Genomic DNA, 13,622 nt, shown 5'->3' with positions numbered 1-13,622 from the left:
TCTCAAGAAAAATAATTTTGTCTTGTTGCCTAGGATGCTCTTGAACTCCTTAGCTCAAGCAATCCACCTGCCTCAGCCTCTGAAAGTAATAGAATTAAAAGGCGTGAGTCTGCGTCCAGCCTCTGAGCAGTAACTTTGGTAACTAAGTTTCCTATCTACAAACTGAAGATAATAGGGATGATATGAAGATTAAAACCATTAATATGTGAAAACACTTGAAACAGTATCTGGCATGTAATGTATCCTTCTGACTGCTATTAATTCTTTTTCTTTGAAGACAGGGAATGAATTAAATGCTCAAAGATCTTTTTCCTCCAAAATTATGACTTTGGTTTATCATACCCTCTCTCTATATTTTTTTTTTTTACCTCTTTTCCTGAGAGAATTGCCTTTAAACTATTGAGTTGAACATTCTGTAATACAATATTAAGTAACGCTTGACACAATGATTTTGTTTCTGCAGATGTTCTCAAATAGCGATGAAGCTGTAATCAATAAAAAACTTCCCAAAGAACTCCTGTTAAGGTAAGTCTGAATACTAATTTTATAGTGGTTTTTTTTTTTTTGGTGTGTGTGTGTTGTATTTGCCTATTTAAAATTTTTTTAACTTTCTGCTAATTTTTAAATGTGTATGGTATTTTACTGAATTTTTAAATTGATTGGCTTTGTTTAATAATCTTACTCTACATTTTCTAGATGTGAATCAAGATATTTGAAAATTTAGTAGCAATTTTCCCCCTTCCAACTTTTATTTATGATTTTATTTACATGTTTTCCCTTTTCTTTATTCTTGTATAGACAGTAGTGTGAAAGAAGTAGGTTTTTTGTTTGTTTGTTTTTGAGACAGGGTCTTGCTCTGTCGCCCAGGCTGGAGTGCAGTGGCACAACCACTGCTTACTGCAGCCTGGACCTCCCAGGCTCGAGCAATCCTCCCACCTCAGCCTACTGAGTAGCTGGGACTACAGACACATGCCACCATGTCTGGCTAATTTTTTTTTAAATTTTCTGTAGAGAAACGTAATCTCACTGTGTTGCCCAGGATAGGCTTGAACTCCTGGGCTCAAGCGGTCCTCCCACATTGGCTTCTCAGGGTGGTGGGATTACAGACTTGAGCCACCGTACCTGGCCTATAGTAGTTTACTTCGCAAAGATTTAGGAAAATTACTTCAGTCTGGTAACTGGCCCTACTGTTACCCTAACTGTTGGCCCTAATGTTACCATAACCTGTGTTATGGTTTACATTTTTTATTTTAATACTAGAGTTTTTTTGTTTTCACCATGACACTCAAAGTTCCATACCATGGCCTATAAAACCCCTCATGATCAGACAGGGGTATAACATAAACACATAAAGTGGTTTCGGTTTTTAAATATAATTAGCCTGACTACCATGCAAAGACCAAACTGGTGAATAGGAGTGGGGAATAATAAGAAGGCTATTAAAGCAATCCATCCAAGAGATGAGGGTGCTATAGATAACATTTTCTGAAATTTGTTAGACTGCAGGATTGCCTACCCGTGCTCTTTCTAGCTTTTGTCAACATTTCTAACCTCATTCTAGTACATGTTTATGAGCTATAAGGTGTGTAGTTAACAGACAGATGACATTACAAGTGAAATTGGATGAGGAGAAACTTTTAAATCAAACAGACTTTGCTATCACAAACAAGTCATAAATCTCAGTGCTTGTTACTGGTGATACTAACTTTGGTCACTTATTTAGAGTAATGTCTTTCAGCTTATCCAATGCAGAATTATTTTCTTCTTTGTAATTAATAAATTTATTGTTGCTAGTGCTACATTGAATCTATGCATTGTTACATTTTTTAAATTATTTTTAACATCTATGATGTTATATGAAGGTTAGCATTGTGGAATTATTTTTTTTTGAGACAGGGTCTCACTCTGTTGCCTAGGCTGGAATACGGTGGGATGATCATGGCAGTCTCAAACTCCTTAAATGATTGATCCTCTTCCTCACTTCTTGTGTACCTGGGACTACATGCATGAGCTACCATGCCTGGCTAATTTTTTTTTCTTTTGTAGAGACAGGATCTTACTTTGTTGACCAGGCTGGTTTTGAACTGCTGGCCTCAAGTGATCCTCTCCCTGTAGTCTCACAAAGTATTAGGATTACAGGCATGAGCCACTGCGCCCAGCCTCTTTCCCCTTTTTTACTGATTCTCCTCCTTCCCTATCGAAACAAAGTTTGTGATTAATGGTTTAACATGCAGCAATCCAGTGTTTGCATAATGTGAAATTCACTTAGCAAGATTGACAGTACTCCCTCTTAGAGCAAAACATATGTACCATGTAGGAGTACCACTTGAAAAATGAATGTCTATGTTTCTAAGACAAAGACTGTTTTCCAAGAGTTGCTGGGCAGTGACTTGTTTGTCAAAGATTCCTTCTGAGGATGATGTTGATAACTATAAAAATGACACCGATAAGACTGCTTGAGTCTGCGCATGCCCTTTTAATTATAAAATGTGGTTTCAGAATAAGGAGTTATTACCTATAGGAATATGAAATTTTTGCTGAGACTTGATTATGACAAAAGAAGACAAAGAATATGAAATTTTTTTAAAGGGTTGAGGAAAAAAGAATCAATTTTTTTAAACTCTTCTGGTATTGGGTCATAATTGTCATGTAATATATCTGTGTAAGTGGGTGTGAGATGAACTTTATGAACTGAAATGGAAAGAATGAATTAGCTGATTTATTTTTCTTTGTCTAAAATAGTAGAGAGCCAGGTGCGGTGACTCATGCCTATAATCTCAGCTGCTTGGGAGGCTGAGGCAGGAGGATTGCTTTGGGCCAGGAGTTAGAGACCAGCCTGGGTAACGTAGTGAGGCCCTGTCTCTTAAAAAAAAAAAAAAAGAAAGAAAGAAAGGAAAAAGGCAGCAATTCATACTGTGTTAGGGTCCTGCTAGATCAATTCACAGGTGTGATGATGTGCAGGAGGATTCACAGGACTCATCATGTAGTCATACACACAGCTATGATTTATTGTAAGAAAAAATACAAAGAAAAATCAGCAAAGGGGAAGGTGCACAGATAAAGTGTGCAGGAAACCAGAAGCAAGCTTCCAAGAGTCCTCTCCCAGTAGAATCACACAGGGTGCACCTAATTCCTCCTCCAACAAGTTGTGACAACGCATGTGAAATACTGTCTTTTAGAGAAGCTCATCAGTGAATCGTAGAACCCTCCCAAAATTCAGCGACTCAGGTGCCATTCAGGGGCTAACTTTGCAGGCAGGCATTTCTAAAGATAGCATTCCCAGGCCTGCTATATTAACTCTTTTCTGCACATGTGCAATCTCATATGCATTTCAGGGAAGTTCACGATGTTGAAGATTTCTTATAGCCTTTCCTTCAGTTTAAATGCTAGGAGTTGAAGGTATGGAAAAATATATTTCTGTAATTTTCCTTCCTTTGAAAGCATTAATAGTTAAGAACATGGACTCTGCAATATTACTGCTGGGTCCTGTCATATACTTGCTGTTAATTGAGGACACAATCCTTGGCATATAATAAATGCTATAAAATTGTTAGGCATGTATTGTTACTGTTGGTTTTATTTTTTACTCATAGACCATAAAGTGATGTGATCAGATTCCAAAACTACCAAAAGTGTTCATCTCTCAACTTGACAGTACAAATTGGTAGATGTTACTGTATCAAAGGATAGAATACCAGTATTACTCTTATCCAGCATTTAGTTTTCTTATCTTCAGGATTACCCAGAACAAAGCAAAGAAACAAAGTCAACAGAAAGATCAAATGTGTACTCAGAGAATGCATACCAGCCATTTCTCAGGCCCTTTTTAACTTTTTTTTTTCAGACACAGCTCTTACACATTTGATTATGAGTATCAGTAAATTAAAATGAGATCAGAAGAGTAATGCTGTTAGGGAGTTTACTGAGTTTTAAAGAGTACCCATCTGACAGTAAGGGAGTGCCATGCTCTGTATGTCTGTCTTCCCCACCTCCCCAAAAATTCGTATGTTGAAATTTAATCACTAATGCAGTAGGATTAAGAAATGGGTTCTTTAGGATGTAGTTAGCTTAGAAGGTCAGAGCCCTCATGAATGGGATTAGTACACTTATAAAATATACTTGAGGAAGCTTGTTTACCTTTTCAGCTAGAAGGTGGCATCTTTGAAGCAGAGTAGACATCGAATCTGCTGGTGCCTTGATCTTATACTTCCCAGCCTCCAGAACTGTGAGCAGTATATTTATGTAGTTTATAAACTACCCAGTCTGAGGTATTCTGTTATAGCAGGCCAAATGGATTAAATATAAAAGTATATATAAAATATAAAAGTAAAAACACAAAAACTTGTAACAAATATTTAAACCAGGCTGGGCGCGGTGGCTCACGCCTGTAATCCCAGCACTTTGAGAGGCTGAGTCGGTTGGATCATGAGGTCAGGATTTGGAGACCAGCCTGTCCAAGATAGTGAAACCTGGTTTCTACTAAAAATAAGCCGGTGTGGTGATAGGTGCCTGTAATCCCAGCTACTGGGGAGGCTGAGGCAGCAGAATCGCTTGAACCCGGGAGGCGGAGGTTACACTGAGCCAAGATTGCGCCATTGCACTCCAGCCTGGGCGACAGAGTGAGACTCCCTCTCAAAAAAAACCATTCAAACCATTACAGTGCAGGGCTATTTATTTAATAAAGAGACAAACAGATTTAGTCATTTAGGAGTGTTTTGCTGTGTGGGATGACAACTGATGTTCTTTATGAAGGATGTGAAATGTATAGAAATAATTAAATTACCTTTCTTTAAACTTTAATGTGGTTATAAATATTTGTTAAGTACCTGCAGTGTCCCAGATACTGTGCTGGATATAGAAATAAACAATTTCTGTCCTCAGGGAGCTCACAGAGCAGTAGAGAAAACAGGCATGGAAATAATCAATACAGAGCTAGAAAAGAGGTTTTGCCTAGGGCATTGTAGCAGTCTCGTAAGTAGGGCTTTACACCTAGCATGGAGAGTTCAGAAAATGAGACAAATGAGCTGTGACTTAAAGAGTAGTACCCCATCTCTACAAAAAATACAAAAATTAGGCTGGGTGTGATGGCTCCCACCTGTAATTCCAGCACTTTGGGAGGCTGAGATGGGCAGGAAACCTGAGGCCAGGAGTTTGAGACCAGCCTTCCTAACACAGTGAAACCCCGTCTCTACTAAAAATAAAAATTAGCTGGGCCTGGTGGCAGGCACCTGTAATCCCACATACTTGGGAGGCTGGGCCAGGAGAATCGTTTTAACCCAGGAGGTAGAAGTTGCAGTGAGCCGAGATCACACCACTGCACTCCAGCCTGGATGACAGAGTGAGACTCCATCTCAAAAGAAAAAAAAAGGGAGGTCCTTGAAGAAATGATTGATTCCAGGAATGAATCAAGGGAGGTATAAGAAAGGTCTGAAACACCTTGTTGTGCCAGAAAACAAGGAAGTGTTCAATGAATGATGGAGACATATTTAAAGGACAAATGACACAGTTGGAAGTTGATTTCACTGGCTAAATCTGAAACAGTTTGAGCATTGAAATAATGATAACCCAAATGAGATTACAATTCACTGAATATATGAGCAATCCATTAATCCATACAGATATAAACACAAACTGGATGGAGTCCAAGGGAAAGCTCTTCCTTACAGTGGAACTCCAACTAATAAAATGTGGAAGTAATGGTAAATTTAGAAAATCACCATTTGGCAACTGCAATAGTAATAACTTTCAGGAAAAATCAAACTAGTGAGTCAAAGTTTTATGAGAAACAAGATATTTACAATGTCACGGATAGGCACAGCTGCTCATGCCTGTAATTCCAGTGCTTTTGGAGGCCAAGGTGGGAGGACCACATGAAGCCAGGAGTTCAAGACAGCCTGGGCAACATAGTGAGACTCTGTCTCTACAAAAGAATTTAAAAATTAGCCAGGCATGGTGGGGCATGCCAAACACCAGCTACTCAGGAAACAGAGGTGAGAGGATTGCTTGAGCACAGGAGTTCAAGGATACAGTGAGCTATCACTGGCCACTGCATGCACTTCAGCCTGAGTGACAGAGCAAGACTTTGTCTCTAAAAAAGCAATTTTTGGCAGGATGTGGTGGCTCACCCCTGTAATCCCAGCACTTTGGGAGTCCGAGGCGGGCAGATCATGAGGTCAAGAGATCGAGACCATCCTGGCCAACATGGTGAAACCCCATCTCTACTGAAAAATACAAAAATTTGTTGGTTATGGTGGGGAGCACCTGTAGTCCCAGCTACTCAGGAGGATGATGCAGGAGAATTGCTTCAGACTGGGAGGCAGAGGTTGCAGTGAGCCAAGATCACACGACTGCACTCCAGCCTGGTGACAGAGCCAGACTCTTGTCTCAAAAAAAAAAAAAAAAAAGCGATTCTCCTGCCTCAGCTTCCTGAGTAGCTGGGATTATAGGCGTGCGACACCACCCCTGACTAATTTTTGTATTTTTAGTAGCGACGGGGTTTCGCCATGTTGGTCAGGCTGGTCTCAAACTCCTGGTCTGTCCTCCTCAGACTTTAAAAGTGTTGGGATTACAGGCATGAGCCACCATGCACAGCCGGGGATCACATTTTAATATGAGACTCAAAGGGGACAAACATTCAAATTATATCAGATTTTTCTCTCCATCCTTATTCAGTGTATTTAATTTTTGAGCAGACAGTTAACTTTGCTGTACCCGAACTGCCTGTCATAAGTGCCAGCTCAAATATAAGTTCAGTTCTTTTACCCTTAGCTGCTTGGAGTATGTCCTATGCATGCAGTGTTCAGAGGTCAGTCAGCAGTTTGAACAGAATTTGTGCTGCCTCACGTTGGATCTCTCCAGTTTCCAATGTGGTTGCTCTATATTCTGTTCTCTAGTTCTGCTTTGTAGGTTTCTACCCATTTTCTAAGTGCTCTAAGGGTCCCAGATATAACCTGCCCTCAGGATAAATGCTGTAAAACTAGAAATTATCATTCCCCTACCCCTAATATCTGCCTACTTTTGTTCACTTTCTAATACATTCAGGTAGTTTTTTTTTGTTTTTGGGCTTTTTTTTTTTTTTTTTTTTTGAGACGGAGTCTCGCTCTGTTGCCAGGCTGGCCAGATCTTGGCTCACTGAAACCTCCACCTACCAAGTTCAAGCAGTTCTCTGCCTCAGCCTCCAGAGTAGCTGGGATTACAGGTGCGTGCCACCACACCCAGCTAGTTTTTTGCATTTTTAGTAGAGACTGGGTTTTATTTTGTTAGCCAGGATGGTCTTGATCTCCTGGCCTCGTGATCAGCTCGCCTCGGCCTCCCGAAGTGCTGGGATTACAGGTGTGAGCCACTGCACCCAGCGTAAGTGGCAATTTTTAATATTTCATTCCAAATTTATAATTGTGTCTGGAAGGTTAGTTCAGTGGAAGCTTACTCAGACATGACCATAAGTGAAACCAGTTTTATGTTTATTTAAAATATGTTATTGCAAAAGTCAGATCTATACAAAAAGATATTACTTAAAATATATATCTCTCCACTCCAACCTTCCACCCCATTCTCATCCTTCATTTTGAATCATTTCACAAGAGTTTTGTCTGAAGAATGATGATGATTTTTTTTTTTTTTTGGAGACAGTGTCTCACTGTGTCATCCAGGCTGAAGTGCAGTGGCACAATCATGGCTCACTGCAGCCTTGACTTCTCAGGGTCAGGTGATCCTCCCACCTCAGCCTCCTGAGTAGCTAGGACTACAGGTCCTGCCACCACACCTGGCTAATTTTTATATTTTTTGTAGAGACATGGTTTTGCCATATTCTCCAGGCTGGTCTCAGAACTTCTGAGCTCAAACCATCTGCCTGCCTTGGTGCCTCTGAAAGTGCTAGGATTGCAGGCTTGAGACACTTCACCTGGCCTGAAGAATAATTCTTGACCTTGACTTTTTTTGAATATTAAATCTCAAATGCCATCATTGACATTCATATTTTATCAGTTGTATTTGGATTAACTAAGAGATTTCATTTAGAGATTAGAATTTGTAAGTTAATGATCAAAACGTGCTGCAATTCACTGTTTTCATATTTCTATCCTGGTATATTTTACAATTTAATTGGATGATTAAAAAGAGAAATATACACTTGTTCTGCAGTTTTCTTTAAAAAAAAAAATGAATTGCCAAACTCTAAATTCATATTTTATAAATGTTTTTATAGTAGGTATGTGATCCCTCTTTAATTAATTATTAAGAAACACCTGGCCAGACTCGGTGGCTCACGCCTGTAATTCCAGCACATTGGAAAGCCAAAGCAGGTGGATTACCTGAGGTCAGGAGTTCGACACCAACCTGGTCAACATGGTGAAACCCCCGTCTCTACAAAAATACAAAAATAAATGACCCGGGCGTGGTGGCATGCACCTGTAGTCCCAGCTACTCAGGAGGCTGAGGCAGAATTGCTTTTTTAGAGACAGAGTCTTGCTCTGTCACCCAGCTTGGAGTACAGTGGCCAGTGATAGCTCACTGCACCCTTGAACTCCTCCGCTCAAGCGATCCTCTTACCTCCGTGTTGCTGAGATTGCAGGATATAGATCAGTTATATTTGCTTTCCATATTGCTCCTTGCTTAACCCTCCCAGCTCATTTAATTTATCATCAGTTTTAAAGTCCCTTATATGGGCCTTTATAGTTGGAGAAAACAAAAATATCAGATACCTATTAGAGGAAGTAAATGTGTAACAAAACATAAAGGAAGATTCTTGAAACCAGTTCAGTTGCTGTTAATAGTTTTTCTGACATCATGCAACTGTTTAAATCACCAAAAGCACTTTCTGCTTCAAAACTGAAAATATTTAAAATGGTGTGATAGATAAAGCAGATATAGACCAATGGAATAGACTAGAGAGCTGAGAAATAAACCCTCACATATATGGCCAAATGATTTTTGACAAAGATGCCAGAACCATTTCGTGGGGGAAAGGATGGTCTCTTTAATAAATGGTCTTGGGAAAACAATATCCACATGCAAAAGAATGAAATTGGCCTTTACTTTTACAGTATACAAAAATAAACTCAAGGCTGGGCGCGGTGGCTCAAGCCTGTAATCCTAGCACTTTGGGAGGCAGAGGCGGGTGGATCACGAGGTCGAGAGATCGAGACCATCCTGGTCAACATGGTGAAACCCCGTCTCTACTAAAAATACAAAAAATTAGCTGGGCGTGGTGGTGCGTGCCTGTAATCCCAGTTACTCAGGAGGCTGAGGCAGGAGAATTGCCTGAACCCAGGAGGCGGAGGTTGCAGTGAGCCGAGATCGCACCATTGCACTCCAGCCTGGGTAACAAGAGCAAAACTCCGTCTCAAAAAAAAAAAAAAAAAATTAAATTAAAGACACTATTAACAGTAAAAATGCAATTCTTGAAATGGGAGAAAGTATTTGCAAATCATGTATCTGATAAGGGTATTTTTCATAAGGAACTATAACACAACAACAACAAAAACCCTGATTTTAAAAAAGGAGGCCAGACATGGTGGTTCATGCCTGTAATCCCAACACTTTGGGAGGCCAAGGTGGGCGGATCACTTGAAGTCAGGAGTTTGATACCAGCCTGGCCAACATCTCTAATAAAAATAAAAAAAAATTAGCCTAGCATGATCACAGGCACCTGTAATCCCTGCTACTTGGTAGGCTGAGGCAGGAGAATTACTTGAACCTAGGAGGTGGAAGCTGCAGTGCCTGGTGACAGAGTGAGACTGTGACTCAAAAAAAAAAGATGGGTACAGGACTTAAAAATAGGTATTTTCTTAAAGAAGAAATGCAACTGGCCAAGAAGTAGAACTGGCTAAAGAATGAACAGATTCCCAACGTCACTAAGCATTAGGGAAATACAATTCAAAACCTCAGATGTCAGTTCAGACACATTAGGAAGGTTATTATCTTAAAAAATAAGTAAGTGATGTGTTGACAAGGATGTGGACAAATTGGAACCCTTGTGCACTGGTCATGAGAATTTAAAGTGGTGCAACGGCTATGGAAAATTGTATGGCAGTTCCTCAGGAAATGAAACATATAATCCAGCAATTCCACTTCTGGGTATTTACCCAAAATACTTAAAGCAGAAACTCAAACACTTATCTGTACACCGATGTTCATAGCAGCATGATTCACAAAGCCAAATGGTGGGAACAGCCCAAGTGTCCATCAGTGGATGTACAAAATACTGTATATACATACAGGGGGATATTATTCAATGTTACTATGAAAGGAAATTGTGACACATACTACAACATGCTCAAGCCTGAAAACTTAACTTAAATAAGTCACAAAATGGCAAATAATGTATGATTCTTATCCGAAAGGGACACAGAAGGATATTTGTATGAGGTACCTCGAATAGTCAACTTTATAGAGACAAAGTATTAATGGAATGGTAGTTGCCAGGGTCTGGGAGGAGGGGTAAATGGGAAGTTACTGTTTAATGTGTACAGAGTATCAATTTGGGAAGATGAAAAAAGTTTTGGAGATGGATGGTGATGATTGCATAACAATGTGAATATACTTAATGCCACTGAACTGTGTACTTTCCAAAACAGTTAAGGCCAGGCACGGTGGCTCATGCCGATGATCCCAGCACTTCGGGAGGCTGAAATGGGAGGATCTCTTGAGCCCAGGAATTAAAGGTTACAGTGAATCATGAATGCGCTACTGCACTTCAGCCTGGGGGACAAATTGAGACCTGCCTTTAAAACAAACAAACAAAAAGGCTGGGTGCGGTGGCTCAAGCCTGTAATCCCAGCACTTTGGGAGGCTGAGGTGGGCGGATCACGAGGTCAAGAGATTGAGACCATCCTGGCCAACATGGTGAAACCCCATCTCTACTAAAAATACAAAAAAAAATTAGCTGGGCATCATGGCATGTCCTGTAGTTCCAGCTACCTGGGAGGCTGAGGTAGGAGAATTGCTTGAACCTGGGAGGCGGAGGTTGCAACGAGCCAAGATCGCGCCACCGCACTCCAGCGTGGCACCTGGTGACAAAACGAGACTCTGTCTCAAAAAAAAAAAGCAAAAAAATTACAACGGTAAATTTTTTATATGATTTACCCCAATAAAAAGTTTTTAAAAACACTGACAATATTTGCAAAATGCATGTGACTTTCTATCTGATGTAATTCTTATCCTCACTTATTTAAAGTTTAAAAATGTGATGGATAGCCTCTAAACACTAAAGTAAATTTTATTATTTTAAGCAGACTTGGAAGCTTTTTTTTTTTTTGAGATGGTGTCTCGCTCTGTCACCAGGCTGAAGTGCAGTGGGGTGATCTCGGCTCACTGCAGCCTTCTCCTCCCAGGTTCAAGTGATTCTCCCTCCTGAGTAGCTGGGATTACAGGTGTGTGCCACCACACCCAGGAAATTTTTTGTATTTTAGTAGAGACGAGGTTTCACCAAGTTGGCCAGGATGGCCTCCATCTCCTGACCTTCTGATCCACCTGCCTTGGTGGGATTACAGGCATGAGCCACCATGCTTAGCTGGAAGCTTTTTACACTTCAAGTAACTATAGAATAGAAAATCTGGCCCTCCTTCTTTTCGAAATGAATGCTTCTAGACCTGGATTTTTTAATGCTCCAGCTATTTCTGTTTATCTCAAGGAATGTCATAAGATTCTTAAAGCAATATTAACTTTAATTTTTTTTTGAGACAGAGTCTAGCTCAGTCACCCTGATTGGAGTGCAGTATAAGATCTTGGCTCACCGCAACCTCCGCCTGCTGGGATCAGGCAATTCTCCTGCCTCAGCCTCCTGAGTAGCTGGGATTACATGCACACGCCACCATGTCCAGCTAATTTTTTGTATTTTTTTATTTATTTATTTTTTTTAGTAGAGACGGGATTTCACCATGTTGACCAAGATGGACTCAATCTCTTGACCTCATGATCCACCCACCTTGGCCTCCCAAAATACTGGGATTACAGGCGTGAGCCACCGTGCCTGGCAGTTCAAGTGATTCTCCTGCCTCAGCCTCCCGAGTAGCTGGGATTGCAGGCACCCCACTACCATGCCTGGCTAATTTTGTATTTTTAGTAGAGATAGGGTTTCTCCATGATGGTCATGCTGGTTTCAAACTCCTGACCTCAGGTGATCTGCCCACCTTGGCCTCCCAAAGTGCTGGGATAATAGGTGTGAGCCACCGTGCCTGGCCCAACCTAATTTTTAAAATTTTTTTAGAGACAGGGTCTCACTGTATTTTCCAGGCTAGTCAAACTCTTGGCCTCAAGTGATCCTCCCAAATGGTGGAATTACAGGCTTTAGCCATCATGCCTAGCCAAAGCTACCTTTTTTTTTCTTTGTTAAAATAGGGAGCCTATGTTACCCAGGCTGGTCTTGAACTCCAGGCCTCTAGCAGTCTTTTCACTTCAGCCGCCCAAAGACATGGGATTATAGGCATGAGCCACCATGCCTGATATTCCATTCACTTTTATTTCCACAATTCTCTGACCTATTTGCACAGGTGGCTTATGGTATGGTTTATCAGGCTTTAAGCAAACAACTTCCTGGTCTACTTCAAAATAAATATTTATTTACCTTCTGTAAGGCTGAGAAAAATTCTAGACAATAAATGCTTTCTAGCATTGCTGTGTTAAAAGAATTTTGTAATTTATTAAATTAGAATGAAATATGTAGAGTTCTTTTTTTTTTTTTTTACACTAGATTTTTTTTTTTTTTTTTTTTGAGATGGAGTTTCACTCTTGTTACCCAGGCTGGAGTGCAATGGCATGATCTCGGCTCACTGCAACCTCCGCCTCCTGGGTTCAGGCAATTCTCCTGCCTCAGCCTCCTGAGTAGCTGGGATTACAGGCACGTGCCACCATGCCCAGCTAATTTTTTGTATTTTTAGTAGAGATGGGGTTTCACCATGTTGACCAGTATGGTCTCGATCTTTTGACCTCGTGATCTACCCACCTCGGCTCCCAAAGTGCTGGGATTACAGGCTTGAGCCACCGCGCCTGGCCTGAAATATGTAGAGTTCTAACATTTTTAAGATTTATATTTTATTTTGTTTCTGTTTTTTTCCTAGAGATTTAACATTTTTCATTGCTGTTTTTAGGTTTTATTAAATTATTTTATCTTTTTTTCTTTCATAACTGTAAAATACTTCATTAAGATCCTTTCCAGCAGGGGCTGGGTGTGGTGGTTCACGCCTGTAATCCCAGCACTTTGGAAGGCTGAGACAGGTGGATCACCTGAGGTCAGGAGTTGGAGACCAGCCTGACCAACACGGTGAAACCCCATCTCTACTAAAAATACAAAAATTAGCTGGTCATGGTAGTGGGCACCTGTAATCCCAGCTACTTTGGAGGCTGAGGCAGGAGAATCGATTGAACTCGGGAGGCAGAGATTACAATAAGCTGAGATCATGCCACTGCACTCCAGCCTGGACAGAAAAAATTAGCTGGGCATGATGACATGTGCCTGTGGTCCCAGCTGTTCGGGAGGATGAAGTGGGAGAATCCTCTGAGCCTGGGGGATAGAGACTGCAGCGAGCAATGACTGCTGGGCAACAGGAGTGAGACCTTGTTTCAAATTTTAAAAATCCTTCTCATCCAAGCATACATATCATCCTAGCACTTCAGGAGTCTGAGGC

General features: G+C 40.7%; 1 protein-coding gene across 5 annotated transcripts in view; it reads left to right on the top strand.

Moving 5' to 3' along the window:
* Window positions 1–13,622, top strand: part of FBXL20 (F-box and leucine rich repeat protein 20) — a 114,366-nt gene that overhangs the window by 50,380 nt on the left and 50,364 nt on the right. For 4 of the 5 annotated variants that reach the window (XM_078374321.1, XM_078374323.1, XM_078374322.1 and 1 more), the window contains exon 2: window positions 464–525. In XM_078374321.1, coding sequence (XP_078230447.1) covers window positions 464–525 — 62 coding nt within the window. Of the gene's footprint in view, window positions 1–33; window positions 139–463; window positions 526–13,622 lie in introns of those variants that run through there. The other variant, XM_035303322.3, reaches the window with a different exon arrangement.

Source organism: Callithrix jacchus, chromosome 5, assembly GCF_049354715.1.
Source record: "Callithrix jacchus isolate 240 chromosome 5, calJac240_pri, whole genome shotgun sequence".
Classification (NCBI taxonomy): Eukaryota; Metazoa; Chordata; class Mammalia; order Primates; family Cebidae; genus Callithrix; species Callithrix jacchus.
The sequence above is the reverse complement of the archived record's forward strand: the minus strand, read 5'-3'. Positions and strand labels throughout refer to the sequence as shown.